This window comes from Engystomops pustulosus, chromosome 6 (assembly GCF_040894005.1).
Source record: "Engystomops pustulosus chromosome 6, aEngPut4.maternal, whole genome shotgun sequence".
In the NCBI taxonomy this organism is placed as follows: domain Eukaryota; kingdom Metazoa; phylum Chordata; class Amphibia; order Anura; family Leptodactylidae; genus Engystomops; species Engystomops pustulosus.
Genome location: NC_092416.1, coordinates 54,253,332 through 54,270,667, shown reverse-complemented (window position 1 = coordinate 54,270,667; position 17,336 = coordinate 54,253,332). Strand labels below are relative to the sequence as shown.

Genomic DNA, 17,336 nt, shown 5'->3' with positions numbered 1-17,336 from the left:
AACTTGGTTTCAAAAGCATCCATGTAACAGTTAGCATATGAAGGGGGGACACGTTGGAGCCCATGGCTGATCCCTGTCGCTGTAAGAAGAATTGGTCCTGGAAGATGAAGTAATTTTCACCTAAGACTAGCTGTAGTATATCAAGAATGAAGACTTTTTGTGTTGGTTCAAAATTGTTTTTACCAAAGAGGTCTGACACAGCCTGTACACCTTTTTCGTGTTGTATGGAGGTGTACAATCTCGTCACATCCCAACTCACAAGTAGGCAGTCGAGTGGTATGATCCTGAAGGATCTGATAAGGTCAAGGAAAGCGGATGTGTCCAGTAAGAAGGAATGTGTTTTTTAATGAGAGGAGTGAGGATTTTTTCCAGCATTATGGATAACGGGGATAGGATGGAGTCCGTGGAGGCTGCAATGGGTCTACTTGGTGGTTTGTCTAATGTTTTATGAATTTTGGGTAGTGTATAGAAGACAGGAGTGACTGGGTGGGGGTTAGTGAGGAATTTGACTGTGGGATCATCAATGGTTCCTATTTGTAACTTATGTCTCATAGTGTGTTCTATCTTTTCCCTGATCTTAAAAATGGGGTCACCTGGAATTCTCTTGTATCCGTTGGTGTCGTTAAGTTGTCTTAGGGCTTTGTTGATGTAGTCTTGTTTGTCTACGATGACTAACGCTCCCGCCTTATCAGCTGGTTTAATTACCAAGTTCTTGTTGTCGGTAAGAGACTTAAGGGCTTGGTAATCCAATTCGCTCATGTTGGAATGAGTCTTATATTGGCCCAACTGAAAGCCATGTCTAAACTCTCTAGGTCTCTTGTGACCAACTGTATGTAAGTCTCCACTGGAGCATTGGACCTCGGAGGCATGTATGCATCTTAGTTCATAGTCCAAGGTCCCTGGTGCTAATGCACGTAGATACCGATCTGCTTGTAGTGGCAGGAGTCTCTGTAGAGCCCTGAAAATGGGCTTTTAGCCTGAGGTTCCTGTAGAACCTTTGTAAGTCCATCTCCATCTGAAAGGTATTCAACTGATAAGTGTGGCGGAAGGAGACAACTTTGTGTAAGATGGAGTACTCGACTAGATTTAGGGAGAACAAGGAAATGTTTACCACTAAGGAGTGTGCGGGGTCATTGGAATCAGTCCTACCTGGGATCGGGTCATCATCGGGTCTCCAGAGGTTCTTGTACCCCCGGCCCCTCCTCGTCTGCGGGATCTTGGTCGTCCTCGTGCTCCTAAAAAAGATTGTTGAGAGAACTACTCTCACCAATCATTGGTTCTAGCTCCAAGGTACCGAGACAACAGTTTCTCAGATCACCCAGAAAGGTCACATTCCCGTGTCTGATTTGTATGCAATGCTCAAATGTTCAGAGGGAAAAGATTCCCTATAAGAGACTACTATACATGCCACACCAACTTCGCGGTATATTTGATCAAATGTCCATGCGGACTCTTATATGTAGGTGAAACGACTCAGAGCGTGAAGGAACGGATTGGACAGGACAAGTTCACCATAAGGAATAAAAATCTTCTACTACCCCTACCAGCACATTTCCATGCTATGCACCAGAACCTGGCACAACTCAAGTTCCAGGTTATTGAACATATGCCACCTCCAAGAAGGGGTGGCAACAGGATCCAGCTGCTAAAATACTTGAGGCATACTAGTTCCACACATTACTAACATTGGAACTTTGGGGTCTTAACCGAGAATATGACCTACACAGTTTCATCTGACCTGATTTGATATTTCACTTCTGCATTGATTGTTAACTGTGTTGTACCTTATTTTCCTGGTGGTAACGTTACTCTTTATTTCTCTCCACAGAAACCCTAAGTTTCTTCCTTGTTATCCACTGGGTAAGACTCCACACATAGATTAAGCAATATGGCGCCACATAACTCGAGTACACTCCAATTCAGTATATCTGATCGACTCTGGGCCTCTAATATCCATTTAACCATATTGGTACATATACTGTTCAACAGGTATTACATTCAGCGCATGCGCCACTTTCTTCAGGTGCGACACATAAACATGTGCACAGCCCGTGGCGCAGTCCCACCAAATGTGGCGCACGCGCCTCTGAACCCATGTGACACATTCCACACATCACCTGATCCCACCCTATTGGCCGATACTTCCGGTTTAAATAGCCGGCGCGTGCCCAGACTCACTTGCAAATCTTCCTGTGTGCAGCATTGGTAAGCATTAACCCATGTACTTTGATTCTAGATATCTATGATTGGTCTGTCCTTGTACTACTTAGCCTATCCAGGCTCCTTTGAAGTACACTTGCCTATAGAATTGAAACTTACTGATGGATTCCACGCTATAATCTGCCTCTACTGGTCTCACATCGATTTGTTCTGTTGAGATGTATATATGTAAATATGTATATTATATCCACTAAACATAATCTGTCATGATATTAATAATGTATATATGTTCGATTCACAGTGTTTGAAAAAGGCCTTGGGCCGAAACGTCACACAATTAACTGCTGTAATTTACTACCTTTAAGATATTAAAAAACGCATATTGAAACCCAACTGAGTGCATGGTCCGAAACGTACTTTACTAGATACGGGGTTGGATCCCTTGATCAAACGTACCAACGATACTGATAGTGCAGACCGAATATATTTTATACTGCTTAAATAAGCAAAGGAAGGACACAAAAACTGATTTTTTTTTTTCTTAAAATTTATTGCAAAGTTTACTATTATTATATGCAAAAATTGATTCATACAGTTTTGTTAAAAGTTTTATCCCCCTTTAAAGTTTAGGTCATAAACCTAACAGGAACTTGATTTATAAAAGTAGATGTTTTTAGTGTATTATTTGTGAACAGCTCGTATATGCCGGATAGTTGCACCAACCCAAGAATTGATATCTATGGTGGTGTTAAAATTCAGTGTTTGTTGTAGAATCTTCTTTTTCTATATGTTGCATGCTTTTGGCAGCAGGCATGGAAATATCGCAATTTAAAAACATGACATAATAATTGGGCCTTTTTGTGTGTTTTTGCGCCTCTTGGCACTTTAGAGAAAAGTGGGTCATGCAGGGGGGAACAAGGCAGAAAACAGGCATAGGTTATAGCTCAAATGAATGCTAGCACCTGGCTGACATAGATTTAAATTCGGGTTCAAGTGATTTGCCAGAATTATGAAGAAACCAGCAAATGAGAAAATTAAGACCATTGAATAAATCACTTAATAGAGGATATTAAATAATTTTACTCTGAAAGTTCTGGAAGGCCCTGGTAGACCACTGGGAAAGAGGATTGTTTAAGATGACGTAAAGCACAAGTATTTTCCTAAGTTTTGTTATTAACGATCCAGACACAAGTGACAACTTTACAAGAAACCCTTGTTTCTGGCTCTTGACTATTTCAATACAATAGTAATTTTGCTCGCACTTCCAAAGCAGGTTAATAAGCCAGCACAGTTTTTACCTCTCCATGCAGTTTCAAATTGAGCAGAAATAGAGAGGGGTAATACCTAATCATCACCAACCGGTCCTACACAGCCTCCAGACGTCTACTCTCTGTGTCCTGTGCATATAGTGTGCACTATAGATATAGATTCCCCTATTTTAACTCTGTGGTTCGAAAGGTTCCTGCCAGATGCAGCTCAGAGCCCATTTGTGTCCTTTCATTGTTATGGGGCCACTATCAACTTGGTTTACAGGCTATTGTGGACAAGAATCCAAGACTGATATGGACATGAACCACATAAGCTTAAAGGAGTTAACTGGGATTTGTGTGCCACAGTAGCTGTAAAAATATACTCACCCCACTTCAGTGTTCTGGTTGAGGGCTATAAATCCTGTATCTACAGGCCTATGTTTGCATACAGAAGCTTAACAGCGACATCATGTCAACAGCTGCCTACCTGCTACATCCTGTATACAAATAGAGGCTGGCAGTGAGGGGTGATGGCAAGCTGAACCAGAGTGCTGGAGCTAAGCTAAGTATAGCGTGTTTAAATTTTGAGGACCCGAAATAAGTATCACCAGATCCTGTAAATGACTATAAGCAAATACTTCAGCTTCTGTATGTATTAAATGATGATCAGGATCGAGCAAAGAGGCCATGTGGCTTTTTGCTGTGAAGTAGGACACTAAGGCTATATTCACACTGCCGCAAGGGGGATGTATATGCGGCTGATATACGCCCCACACGTGCAGCACCGTACCACTCCGTACCCGGGAAAAAGATAAGACATGTCCTATCTTTTCCCGTATTACGGCGCGGTGCGCCATACATCCCTATGGAGAGGGGCGGGGTGAGCAGCGCTCACCTCTCCCTCCTCTGCCCACGGCAGTGTGCATATAGCCTTACCAAATTGCTGGTGTGATAATCTTCTAAGCTCTCCAACAGGGTACTAGAGCCCCCTTCAAATTGTACAGCTTTTCCTAATAAACATATATTTATCATTGTAATCACATACACAAAGTATAATATCATAGTAGTCACACAAAAAAGGTTTCATTCATTTAAAAAACTGGATCCTGTTGCATTAAAGCTGGGGTAATGGCATGGGTGGAAAAGATGAAACTCCTTTATAATTAATAATAATAATTACACATTAATAAATCCTGATTGTATACTTCTGTTATAGAGAATACAGGTATAGAGGAAAATCATAGGCACTCCTAGCTAGTAGAGATGGTTCTAATTTTGGCTGGTCATGTGCAGCTGTACTCGGACCTCTTTGGATTGATAGCAAAAAAAAGGAAGGATTTAATATTTAAAGTGCTTGTCCAAGAGCGTTAAAAAGCCATTGGTGGCTGGGAGGGGGCTGTTTAAAAAAATAAACATTTACTTACCTCCATGGTCCTTCCCGTTGTCCCGTGCTGCCATTTCTCCGGTCTGTGCCACAAGTAAACAAATGGGCATAGAAGCCGCACTGCGTTTGCTGTATAATGCGGGAGAGGTAGGCATGGCCGTAAGCTGAGCACAAAGTGGCATCCGTGCCCCTGATTGTTGACATGGGGTACGGACCGGTGAGATGGTAGCGCAGGACGCCGGGAGGCACCGCGGAGGTAAGTATATGTTTTGTTTTTCTTTTACTTGTCCCCTCCCGGCCACCAATGGGTTTTTTTTACACTTTACAGGGGATGCAGAAATGTACAAACGTGATTTACAGAACCGTGGAGAGGTGCTGGGAGGGAAAGTACTGTTTCCATTGGTGATCTTCTTTAATAAAAGCTGAAGACATAATATCATCATAACATATACTTTTGATTGATCTATTACATTGTTTTGGCTATGCATAGCTTTCACCTTTCGTTCTTCCATATTCTTACAATAGTTCAAGAAAAAATTTTATCTCTCATGAGATTCTCAGCTATTGCCTCATAATAAATATCTAAGGGAAAATTAACTACTTGCAATGTCTATTCCCTATTTCCATTTTTATAAATTTAATGTTACAGAGGTAACATGGGGAATTTGCCCCTAAGGTACTCTATGAGATATAAGTATATGCCGTGTCAGCCAAGATACTTACTAAAGGTTTTTACTCCAGTTGCCGATACTTGAAAAACAAATTTTCAAATAAGATCTTCTGAGACATATTCAAAACTTTAATGAAATTGAAATCTAAAAATAAAGTGAGTTCCTAAATTTTTACATATCTCTAATATATTTTTGAAACTTTCTGATCAGAAAACCAGTAAAGTTAATAATATAACCAGCTATTTACATTTTTGAATTACTTCACCACTTATCGCTTGCACAAAAATCTTCATTGATGATGGTGTGTTAATCACAGACAACGTCCATTGTTTTTCCTTTTTTCTAACTATAGCTTACAGAGGGGAATCATGTGTGGAAAACCTTCCTCTTTGACAATCCTATGGTGACATGCAGCATATATACATGATCCTCTAACAATACATTTAATTATGTTTTTCAATAATTCAAATCTATACAAAAAGTTAACTATTGATTAAAAATTTGTAGCAGTCACTTTAGATATTCAGTGTTGCGGATCATGAGAAATGAACCACCAAAAAAAAAAAAACTATTTAGAACGAAAATTAATTTCATAAGATTTCATTTGTAAAGTGTTTTTTTGGAAACCTTTTGCATTTAAAAGTAAAGTTCTGAATGAAATTTGAATATTATGGACATTTTACTTTTTCCCAAATTTTCATTAGCTAGCTGTTATTTTACGCCTATTTCTGACTGAGAACGTTTGTCATTATAATAGCCACTATGCTAAGATGTGTCTGCTTTATCTCACCTACTTATAGTTCTCAGACCATAGATATGTAGTTACATTATATTTGTTGTGCCACTTGAATAAAAATAACCTTCAGCGTCTACTTAAAGGAATGCTTTTGTTTATTGCTCATTCCCAGTTTTCAGAGCATAGACAGAGATGTGAATCATAGTAGTCTTTCTTCAACTGTCCTACAAAAATCTTGTTGAATGAGTTGACCATGAAAGTATTTTGTGTATTCAAAGGAGTCATTTGCAGCATTCTTCAAAGCAAAGACACATTCTCAAAGTCCTAGAGGTGTCACATTGAGCAGTAAATAATACTTCTCCAATGTTGTCTCCAAGTACAGAACATCTTAGAAATACTACAGCCATATTCTGTTCTATTCTTTATTCAAAACAAGTCTTAAGGAGAAGACCTCCACATAACCATAAAAAATTCATAGTCAAAAATGCCTGAATGTCACAAGATGCTTTCGTAATGAATGTTTCATAAAAACAAAACTCCTTTTACCTTGAAAGCCACTTGCCTGAAAGCCCCATCACTATTTGTCCAAGATAAGATGAGGAGCACCAACAAGACCACAGTTAAGGATTTCATTCTTGCCGGCCTTTCAGAGACACCAACTCTGAACATTTTTCTTATTGTTATATTTATATTGATTTACGTGATAACTGTGCTTGGAAATACTGCCATAATAATCGCGTATAAGCATAGTCCCAATCTTCAAAGTCCTATGTATTACCTTCTTGCCAACTTCTCATTCCTGGAAATATGTTATGTTTCAGATACTTGTCCCAAACTACTGTCTAATTCAGTCGGGAATAATAAATCCATCTCCTTCTATGGCTGTGTTACACAAATGTACTGTGGGCTGCTCTTTGCTGGCACTGAGTTCTACATACTCGCCAGCATGGCCTATGACAGATATAGTGCGATCTGTCGACCTCTGTTATACAATATGATTATGAACAAGGTCTCCTGCATGCAGCTTGTAGCTGGCTCATGGCTCATTGGTGCAATCAATGCTGTAATACACACATCTCTTACTTTCACATTACCTTTTTGTGGCTCTAATAACATAAACCACTATTACTGTGATATTCCACCTTTACTAAAACTAGCATGTGTTGACACCAAGGTAAATGAACTTACTCTTTTCCTTATAAGTGGATTGGTTATAATAGGATCATTCATTTTAACAATGGTGTCATATGTTAAAATCATCTCTACAATACTGAAAATCAAGTCAGTTACAGGAAGGAAAAAGGCGTTTTCAACCTGTACCTCTCATTTAATGGCCGTCTCTGTGTTCTACGGATCAATTTTTTCTGTATATTTCAAGCCAAAGTCAAAGTATGAGATAGAACAAGACAGAGTAGTGTCTGTGCTGTATACAGTTTTGGCTCCTCTGTTAAATCCTTTTATTTATAGTATAAGAAATAATGAAATGAAGTGTGCTCTTCAGAAATTACTGCATGCTGTGCCCAAAAAGTGCTGATGTAAAAAAAATTACTTATTTACACCTTAATTAAAAGTATTTGCACCTTTGGTGTTGTTGCTGTGAACTACTGTGTTTCCATGAAAATAAGACCGTGTCACATATTAATATTTGCTCCCAAAAAGCACTAGGTTGTCCTTAAACAAGAATTCACATTTATTGTTGAAAAAAATTACATCACACACATCAGCATAACCATCTGAATACCATCAAGACTGTCTTGTGACTCTATTGCCGTGTACAACAATCTATGGTACATTTTTTAATTTAAAAACCGCTATGTCAACAATTTCTCTGATATCCTTATAACTCTGGAAAGTCTGAATTTCATACTAACAATAAGTACACAATAGCACTAAGCACACCCAATAAACTTAAAGGGGTATTCCCATCTGGGCATTCACATTTTATTTTATTCATTTGCCACATGTAAACATTTCTTCAATTAGATGTTATTAAAACAAATGTTCCTGTGTGAAGATAATTTCTCATAAACGTAGCCATGTTGTCCCTTAGAAATGTGATAGCTTCCTCGGATACGACCACCTTACAATCTGGCAGCGGTGGCCAGACATGTGCTATTGAGTCCTGCCTGACTTCCTGGCTTCAGCAATCATTACCACAGGACGGCTGTGGGACATGCAGTGATTCCCCGACATTTCATATACAAAATGAACAGCTGTAATGAAAGTGTCTTTTTTGTAAGAGTTATTATGTACATGTAAAGATGTCATGTGATGCGCAATGTGTTTTAAACTTTTTGAATAATTTAATAAATAAATAAATAAAGATAATATGGAAAAATGCATTGGGTGTGGACAGTGTTATTGTGTCCTTGTATTTGTTGTTGATGTGTTGTTATTGTAGGACTAAAAACTTTTGCCTAAATCAGTACTAAGCAAAAATAAACAATTCCCTATTTTACAATAATTAGCTATCTGCAGCTGTTTAGCATCTAGAAGAGGTTTTGCCTTGCCCTTCAGGCCATTTGCCAAGTTTTCTGGTTGCTATGGGAAGCCATATAGTACAAATATAGATGACAGGAGGCTTGTTGAGAGAGGCTGTAGAACCTGTAGATGACTCATCAAATGCTTCAGATTGGCCAATTGCAAACATGCTGTCCTGTTCTGGCTTCATTGCCCTGAGCTGATGTCACAACCTGGAAGTATCCACGCACATCAGGAATAGTTCAATCTGAATCTAATGTTAATACACTAGATATATATATCAGGCTAGGAAGAAGCCAGCAGCATTGTACAGGTATCGTTGGAATTGTTATCAAAGGCTCTCTCCAGCTGTGATTTTTGTCAGTAACTTTACAGTTACGCTTTAAATTTCTTAGCTTGAAAAAAATTGCACTTTTCCCTAATTTTTTTTTTGGGGGGTGGTCTTATTTTAGGGGGAACATGGTAATTAAAAGAGGAAACTAGGCGTGTATTTTATGTTCACAATGCTAGGATTCCTAAAAGTTAGTGGCCTAACATAGTTCTCCAAGGGAAGGCAGGGCTTTCACAACCCAACAATAAGATCGCATTCAGTGGTAGGGGAAGGCCTCCATTAGAACAATAACATCAAGAAAAGCTCAGGCAAGAGCCTCTTTGTCAGATCCTGGCCCCCAGAGGATTGTGTTGTCCTATAAATCTCAATAAAAGACTTTTTGCATACAGTTACTGGTAAACTGCTAAACTATTCATTACAGATACAGTAACCATTAACTGAGTTTCCTCTGCCTAATGCTACATTCAGATGGCCTCATGTTCTCCAGGCTGGAAACCAAGCATAGCATACCCCTACCACCTCGATAGAACAAGTGGCCTCACTGCAAATCTGGCCAAATGTAGGACATGTCCTATATGTTGCGTGGAAGGCACACAACTCAGTGTGCTCCCCACAACATGTCATGATGCCATATACCTCAACGGGGGCCTTTAGCTGTCCACAAATTGTGCGGACAGATTATGACCCCCTTTAAGGTTGTGTAAGTAAGCCCCCAAAAAATCATCACCTGCACCATAAAGTTGGCCCTTAATCTGCAATTTTTTCAGTGGGAAAATTTTTCTCAGAGGATGTTAAATGTGCCATTTGAGTCCATTGTTTTTTAACAATGTTTTACAAAAATTATGAGCAGCTTTTTAAAATCAGGGTCAACATCTGCAAAGAGTTTGTATATTATCTCTGTGTTTCCTCCGGGTCATCTGGTTTCCTTCCACACTCCAAAACATACTGGTAGGTTGATTAGATTGTGAGCCCCATTGGGGACAGGGACTGATTTGGCAAGCTTTGTGCAGCGCTGCTTAATCTGTGTGCGCTAAATAAATAAATTATTATTTTTCCTATGCCAGCAGGAGAATGGAGTTTGTTTTGTGCAAAAATATGTGATTATTTTTTTAAACATCTGGATTCCAGAGATAAATCAAGCTGATGCTGGGTGCATCCTGGGCGGGTAAAAATATCACGAAAAAAGATGCCACTTATATGTCAAATTGATGTTCACTATACTGAAAATTAAGTGAGTTTAGAATTGCTTTAGAATTTGCTGTCCATTAATAATATATAAAAAAGTCACTTTTTGTTACGTTGAAATACATTTTTATGTTTTATATATATTTGTGTTGCCTAATTTCTGCAACTCTCTTTTCCACAGGATTCAGCTACATTTTTTTACATTTCTGCTACAAATCCGATTTTTACGATAAAACAGGGCTCTGCCACAACCACTGTAAGATTTTCTACAGATGAGTGTGTGCTCGGGCAGTTGGCTCATGCATGGTGTGATAAAAACCATAGCCTTGTGTATGATCCCAAAAAAATATTGAGATATGTGGTGTTCTGTATCTGACATGGCTCCTTATGGAGAGGGGAATAGCGAGGACCACTTGACCCTTCTTTTCTCCAACTTGGTGGTATGCTACACAAAGCTACTAGCCTGGGCAGAGCAAATGTTTGTGCCCATAAGGCCTAAGTCAGTGAAATCCTTTAGCATTCAATTGAATCAATTTTAAAGGAGCTCTGTCAAAACTACTATTGCTCAAATACATGAAAGTAAACTAAGTGTTTATAATTTAACCCTATATTTTCATAGGGAGTTGTGTTGAGTTATCTTGGATATTGAAAAAAGATATATTGGGGGGCTATTAAAATAAATATCTTATACTCAGATATCCATATGTGATTGTGGATTGTGGACACCATGTGGTTGTGGACACCAGAGGAGATTATGTGGAAGGACTGTGAAAGCTGGGGACTATCTTTATTGCCTTGCTACCTATCTATCCCTTTGGGGTATGGTGTGACAAAATATGGAGATGCCCCTCACTTATTTTGATCAATGTGGCAACCGCACTAGTCACAATATGACTGATAGGTTCCGTTTTTCCTTGTCTGAACAGAGGGGGTCCATATAGGTTGTGATACAACCAGGTGGTTTTCCCCTTCTTTGTCATTTTATTTTGTCATTCATACTGAGTGGAGACCACGTGACATGGCCGTAGGGTTCATCGGAGGTCATTGTCATTGGATACCACAATGTGTAGTGGAGTTGTGAATTATTACGGATCTGTTGCGTGGCTATTTGTATGTAGTGAATGTGTATGAATATTTGTACTTTTCATAGTTTCTGTTGTGCTGTTCTGTCCCCAATTAAACTCCTCTGGATAATCCTTCTAGTGGTCACTTACTCAGGACTGCGTTCCAGCAATCTCTTCATCTAGTGACACCTGACAGTAGGCTATTAGAGATCAGCAGTAAAATTGCTATATTCTGCAATACACAAGGGTATTGCAGAATATAGTATTAGCAATCACACCCTGCAGGGTTAAAGTACCCTAGGGGATCTTAAATAATTGAAAAAATATGTTAACATTTTTTTAAAAATTTAAAAAAGTAAAAGTTTAAATCACCCCCCAATCCCTAGAACACATATAATGATACAGGATAGGTATCGCCACATCCCAAAATGCCTGTTCTATCAAAATATAAAATTCCCAGCCGTGAACACCATAACAGAAAATAGTGTCCAAATATCCGAATCACCACTTTTTCCCACTTTTCCATTCATGAATAATTAAATAAAAAATTATCAGTCATATAGGTCCCAAAATAATACACCAGCATGTACCACAAAAAATAGCACCTTACATAGCTCCGTACACCAAAGTGTGAAAAAGTTATTGGCCTCAGAATTTGGCAAAATGGCAAATATTTTTTCGATTTTTATATATACATATATTAAATAAATTTGTATCCCTGTGTTCGTATTGACCCAAAGAATAAAGAGAAAGTGTCATAAAAAGTACAATCTGTCCTGCATATGACAAGCCCGAAAACATCTCTGTAAATGTAAAAGTAAAGACGTTATTGCTTTAGGATTGAGTGGAGTAAAAAACAAAAACACAAAAAAAACGAAAAAGGGCCGAGTTCTGTAAGGGTTAATGATATTGGAGTATACTGAGCATTGTTTTAGTTGTTACTTAGCTAGCAGGATCATGTGACCTGAGCTACCAGGATCATGTGATCTTAGCTACCAGGATCATGTGACCTTAGCTACCAGGATAATGTGATCCTTCCTCTCTAGCGAGACAATGTAATAAAATAATTGAATGTTTGTTATTATTTAATTTGTACTTTATAAATACAATGTTTTGAAGATGCTGTAATATGTTTTGTTCACTGCGTATAGACACTTTGATGTCCTTTCCTTTTATAATCACACATGATGTCACACAGGAAATGATGTCACTTTATTGAGACACTATTATCTGAATATACAGGCAGTCCCAGGGTTACATACAAGATAGGGTCTGTAGGTTTGTTCTTAAGTTGAATTTGTATGCAAGTTGGAACTGTATATTTTATCATTGTAATCCCAGACAGAAGTTTTTTGGTCTCTGTGACAATTGGATTTTAAAAATGTTGGGTTGTCATAAGAACCAGGATTAACACTAAAGCTTCATTACAGACACCTTTGATAACTCTTACAGCTGATCATTGTAGCCTAGGACTAAAGTACAATAAATTACCAATATCCAGAGGTCCGTTTGTAACTAGGGGTCGTATGTAAGTCGAGTGTTCTTAAGTAGGGGACTGCCTGTACATTACTCCTGGATGGAATAAAACACTCCTAGTGAGTTTCACTTGTGTTGTGCCGCATACTTCTTTTTGATAATATACAGAAGACATGAGGTTGTTTTGGGGCCACATGGGGCATGGGGTCTTAATGTAAAAAAAACCTGAAAAGTTAGCACCATTGTTTCATAAAGTTTCATAAGATTTACTTTACAACACTAAGACACTATTTTTGAAACACAAGGTATAATTAACAATACTCCTGGGGTGAGTCCCAAATGATTCAACACCTTATATAAACATGGAATGGTTCATCTGTCCCTGACAATGCTGGAAACAATTAACTTCAATGTTTTCTACATTTTACAAAACTTGTGGAAAATTTCACAATGGACATTTTGAGAAAAACCAAAACAGAACATATTTTGACACCTTGACTAACCTTTAGCCTTATGATGAAGGGAAATTTATATAAAGGAAACACCTCTTCATACTTGAGTAATAGCACTTAAAATACTATCATGGAGTAAGTATATATTTCTGATTAACCCCTTAACACCACAGCCCTTTTTAGTTTTTGTGTTTACATTTTTTACTCCCTACCTTGAAAAATCCATAATGTTATTTTAAATGTCAAGGGCTGTATAAGAGTTTTTCTACTTACTTATTGTACTCCTTGGCTCTCATGCTGTGTACTAAGAAGCTGAAATAAATTCCTAATGTGGTGAAATTGAAAAAAAAAATGCATTCACGCCATATTTTTGTGGGCTCTCTTTTTACGGATTTTACTGTGCTATCAAAATGACAGCTTCTCTTGTATGTAATAACAGAAAAATACAGGTTTAAATACCTTAGTTTTTTAAAATTATCTTTTGTACCAAAAAAAACATTTGTTTTCCTATATTCTTCATACTTCGGCAAATGGACCTGTGTAAGGTGTCAATTATTGCGGGACAAGCTGACGTTTTCATTCCTACCATTTTAGAGACTGTACGCTCTTTTTTAAACTTATTTTTACTGAAATATATACAGGCGGTCCCCTACTTAAGGACACCCGACTTGGTCCCATTACAGCAAAAAATTTTAAACTCCAATTGTCACTGGGGCCAAAAAAATTTTGGTCTGGATTTACAATTATAAAAGTTTCGACTTACATACAAATTCAACTTAAGAACAAACATCCGGACCCTATCTTGTACGTAACCCGGAGACTGCCTGTATGTCAAAATGTCGAAAAAGTGGCTAATCGAACATATGGGACCATTTTTACAGTTAAAGGGTTCACCACCGGGAATAATCATTTTTATACATTGATAGATCAGGCATTTTTGAACATGGGGATACCCAACATATTTATGATTTCATTAGTTTATTTTTATATCAGTTCTAGGGAAAGGGGATAATTTAGCTTTCAGGCTTTTATTCATTTTATTAACTTTTTTATTTTTTTCTAACTATATTTAGGCTTGGGGCAGATCTTACTAATTTCATCTTCTCACTAGATATTATGTGTCAGAAAAGTCTAACCCTCCTACACCTCATATACTGTTCTATTATATATTTATTTCTGTTTATTAAGTGCAAACAATGGAGACAAGTGGTATAATTGTGATCTAACTGATTTTTATGTTTTTTTTTTTTACAGTGAATTACACAGAATGAATATTAATTACACAATAGTAACCAGATTTATTCTATTAGGGTTTTCAGGAATAACCAACCATCAGGTTTTCTTATTTCCCATCTTTCTATGTACATATATAATTACAGTTTGTGGGAACCTAACTGTTATCATTACATATAAGCTCAGTCCAAGCCTCCACACTCCAATGTATTTTTTTCTTGCTCATTTTGCTTTCTTGGAAATCCTGTATGTGTCATGTACGGTCCCTAAGATGTTGTCGGATTTACTGTCAGAATGTAAAGTCATCTCCTTCTCTGGTTGTGCTATACAAATGTATTGTGTCTTGCTGTTTGGTGGAACAGAATGCTACATGCTTGCAGCCATGGCTTATGACCGGTATAACGCCATATGTCACCCTCTGCTGTATACTGTGATTATGAGTGACATAACATGTATCAGGCATGTAGTGGGATCATATGTCATTGGTGCAGCTAATGCTCTGATACACACGGCTTTCACCTTTTCATTACCGTTCTGTGGCTCCAATGAGATAGACCATTTCTTCTGTGATGTTCCACCAGTCTTAGAACTCTCATGTCAGGACATTTGGGTCAATGTTCTTGTAGTATTTGTGGTCGCTGGCTGTGTTATTATTGGTTCCTTCATCGTAACAATAATTTCCTATGTGGAGATTATTTCAAAAATTCTACAACTCCAATCTGCATCAGGCAGAGAGAAATCCTTTGCAACCTGCTCTTCTCACTTAATAGTTGTCACTATATTTTATGGATCTGCAATTTTTATGTATTTTACACCCAGATCAAGCAATAGAGATGGAAAAAACAGTGTAGTCTCTTTAATGTATACAGTTATTGCTCCACTTCTAAACCCTTTCATATACAGTCTGCGAAACAGAGATGTCAAATCAAATATCAAAAATATATTTTTATGGTTAATAAAACTATAACTTTCATTTGCTATCTAACGCTTAGGCCTTAAAGAGTAACTGTAAAGGGTTTTTTTTTCCCCACAAATCAATAGCCCTTGGGATGTAAAACAACTTTACCTATTATCTTTGTTACCTATATCCAGTAGTTTCCTTGCTATTTTCCTCAGAAACCTTATGAGCTGACAATCCCTGGAGTTCGTAGATTTGTTTATCTGAAGTTTATCAGATGCTTTCATGGGAGGAAAGGAGCTGCTGCTCCTTGCTCACAGCGGAGGAGGTCATGTGATAGTGTATGAAGCAGAGCTGGATGTGTGAATGCAAATGTCTCCTGCACAGAATAGTGAGGTACAAGATCCTCCCTGTTCGCTATCAGTCCCTCCATCCCAGTCTGTTATTCTACAGAACTTTCTCTGTCTCTTTCCTCTCCTTACGCTGCTCTATTCCCCAAAACTTGTCATCGGCACTATAAGCTTTTAACCTATAGTGCTCACATAGCACAGGCTATAGACTACATTTAAATTGTTTATGATTTCTTCCACTTATTACATGTTCCCTGCTCCTCCATGTGATGGAAGCTGCCAGGCTGCTCACCATATACATCCTGTGCAGTGTTCAGTGGATTTAGTTGTGAGAAACGAAATGGATTTAATGCTAAATTGCTTTGAGAGAGAGCAAAAGGCATCATGGCATCTGTGGGCAATCTATCTTGCCTCAGCTTGAGAGCATAGACAGGCAGACATTAGTCTCTGCCAAGTTCACCTCTGGAGAGAAAGACAAACACTTTCAGAACAGAAAATGCCATAACTTTGGAAATAAAACGACAAGCAGCACAAAGTAAGTATTGCTCTGCTTGTTTTCAGAGGGGTAATTACATATTATATTTTTGTAAAATCACTATAACTTTACAGTCACACTTTAACAATCATCCACAAGCCCAGTTTATGTTCCATCCAACAATATCTACAACTCCATGCTATGCTCATATCATTTTTTCATAATAGTCTGTGTCATATCTATTATTGACTATAATTGCAATAGTTAGTACAATGCTATAAGACTTCAAGTCAGTAGAGTGCAGCTCTAGAACTGTAAGTACTGTATAAAATGCTTTTTTGCTGGGTACCTGAAAGGCAAATCTAGCTATGGCAGTTGTACACACTCTTCAAGTAGCAGCTTGCACCATCCTGCCAGGCAATGAAAATATTAATAACCAATAAGCACTCCATATTCTCCCTCCAGAAATCTTGTAGGACTAGACAATTGTAAACAACATTTCAAAATCTAGGTGGTAAGGACAGCAACGACTGAAGCTCGGAGCAACATGTTTATCAATCAACAGCATTTTTCTGTAAGCCGAAATTGCAGGCTCTAATACATATCTGCTGCTGTGCATAGGACGCCTCCCTGCTGTGTCATACATGACCTCAGTAGTCCAGACAGGAGGGTATCAGCACAAGCCTCAGTCCTGGTGTGTGACAAAGACACATCTCCAACCCCCACCCCACTACATCTTCAAACCAGCAGCACATGTTTACAAAATAAAATGTGTATCATAGCGTTAAATGTTCCAATGTAATAATCTGATGTGTACATATATATGCATGAGCTTATATACACTCACCGGCCACTTTATTAGGTACACCTGTCCAACTGCTCGTTAACACTCAATTTTTAATCAGCCAATCACATGGCGGCAACTCAGTGCATTTAGGCATGTAGACATGGTCAAGACAATCTCCTGCAGTTCAAACCGAGCATCAGTATGGGGAAGAAAGATGATTTGAGTGCCTTTGAACGTGGCATGGTTGTTGGTGCCAGAAGGGCTGGTCTGAGTATTTCAGAAACTGCTGATCTACTGGGGTTTTCATGCACAACCATCTCTAGGGTTTACAGAGAATGGTCCGAAAAAGAAAAAAACATCCAGTGAGTGGCAGTTCTGTGGGCGGAAATCCCTTGTTGATGCC

At 38.2% G+C, this 17,336-nt stretch overlaps 2 protein-coding genes across 2 annotated transcripts; both read left to right on the top strand.

Moving 5' to 3' along the window:
* The first annotated feature begins 224 nt into the window (after positions 1 to 224).
* LOC140065914 (olfactory receptor 5AP2-like) lies at positions 225 to 7,877 on the top strand. Its single transcript, XM_072113473.1, has 3 exons — positions 225 to 242; positions 6,815 to 7,712; positions 7,837 to 7,877. Exons 1-3 carry the CDS (start codon positions 225 to 227, stop codon positions 7,875 to 7,877), a joined length of 957 nt encoding a protein of 318 aa, XP_071969574.1.
* A 6,580-nt stretch (positions 7,878 to 14,457) lies between these two features.
* LOC140065913 (olfactory receptor 5G9-like) lies at positions 14,458 to 15,390 on the top strand. Its single transcript, XM_072113471.1, has one exon. It carries the CDS (start codon positions 14,458 to 14,460, stop codon positions 15,388 to 15,390), a length of 933 nt encoding a protein of 310 aa, XP_071969572.1.
* The last annotated feature ends 1,946 nt before the right edge of the window (positions 15,391 to 17,336 follow it).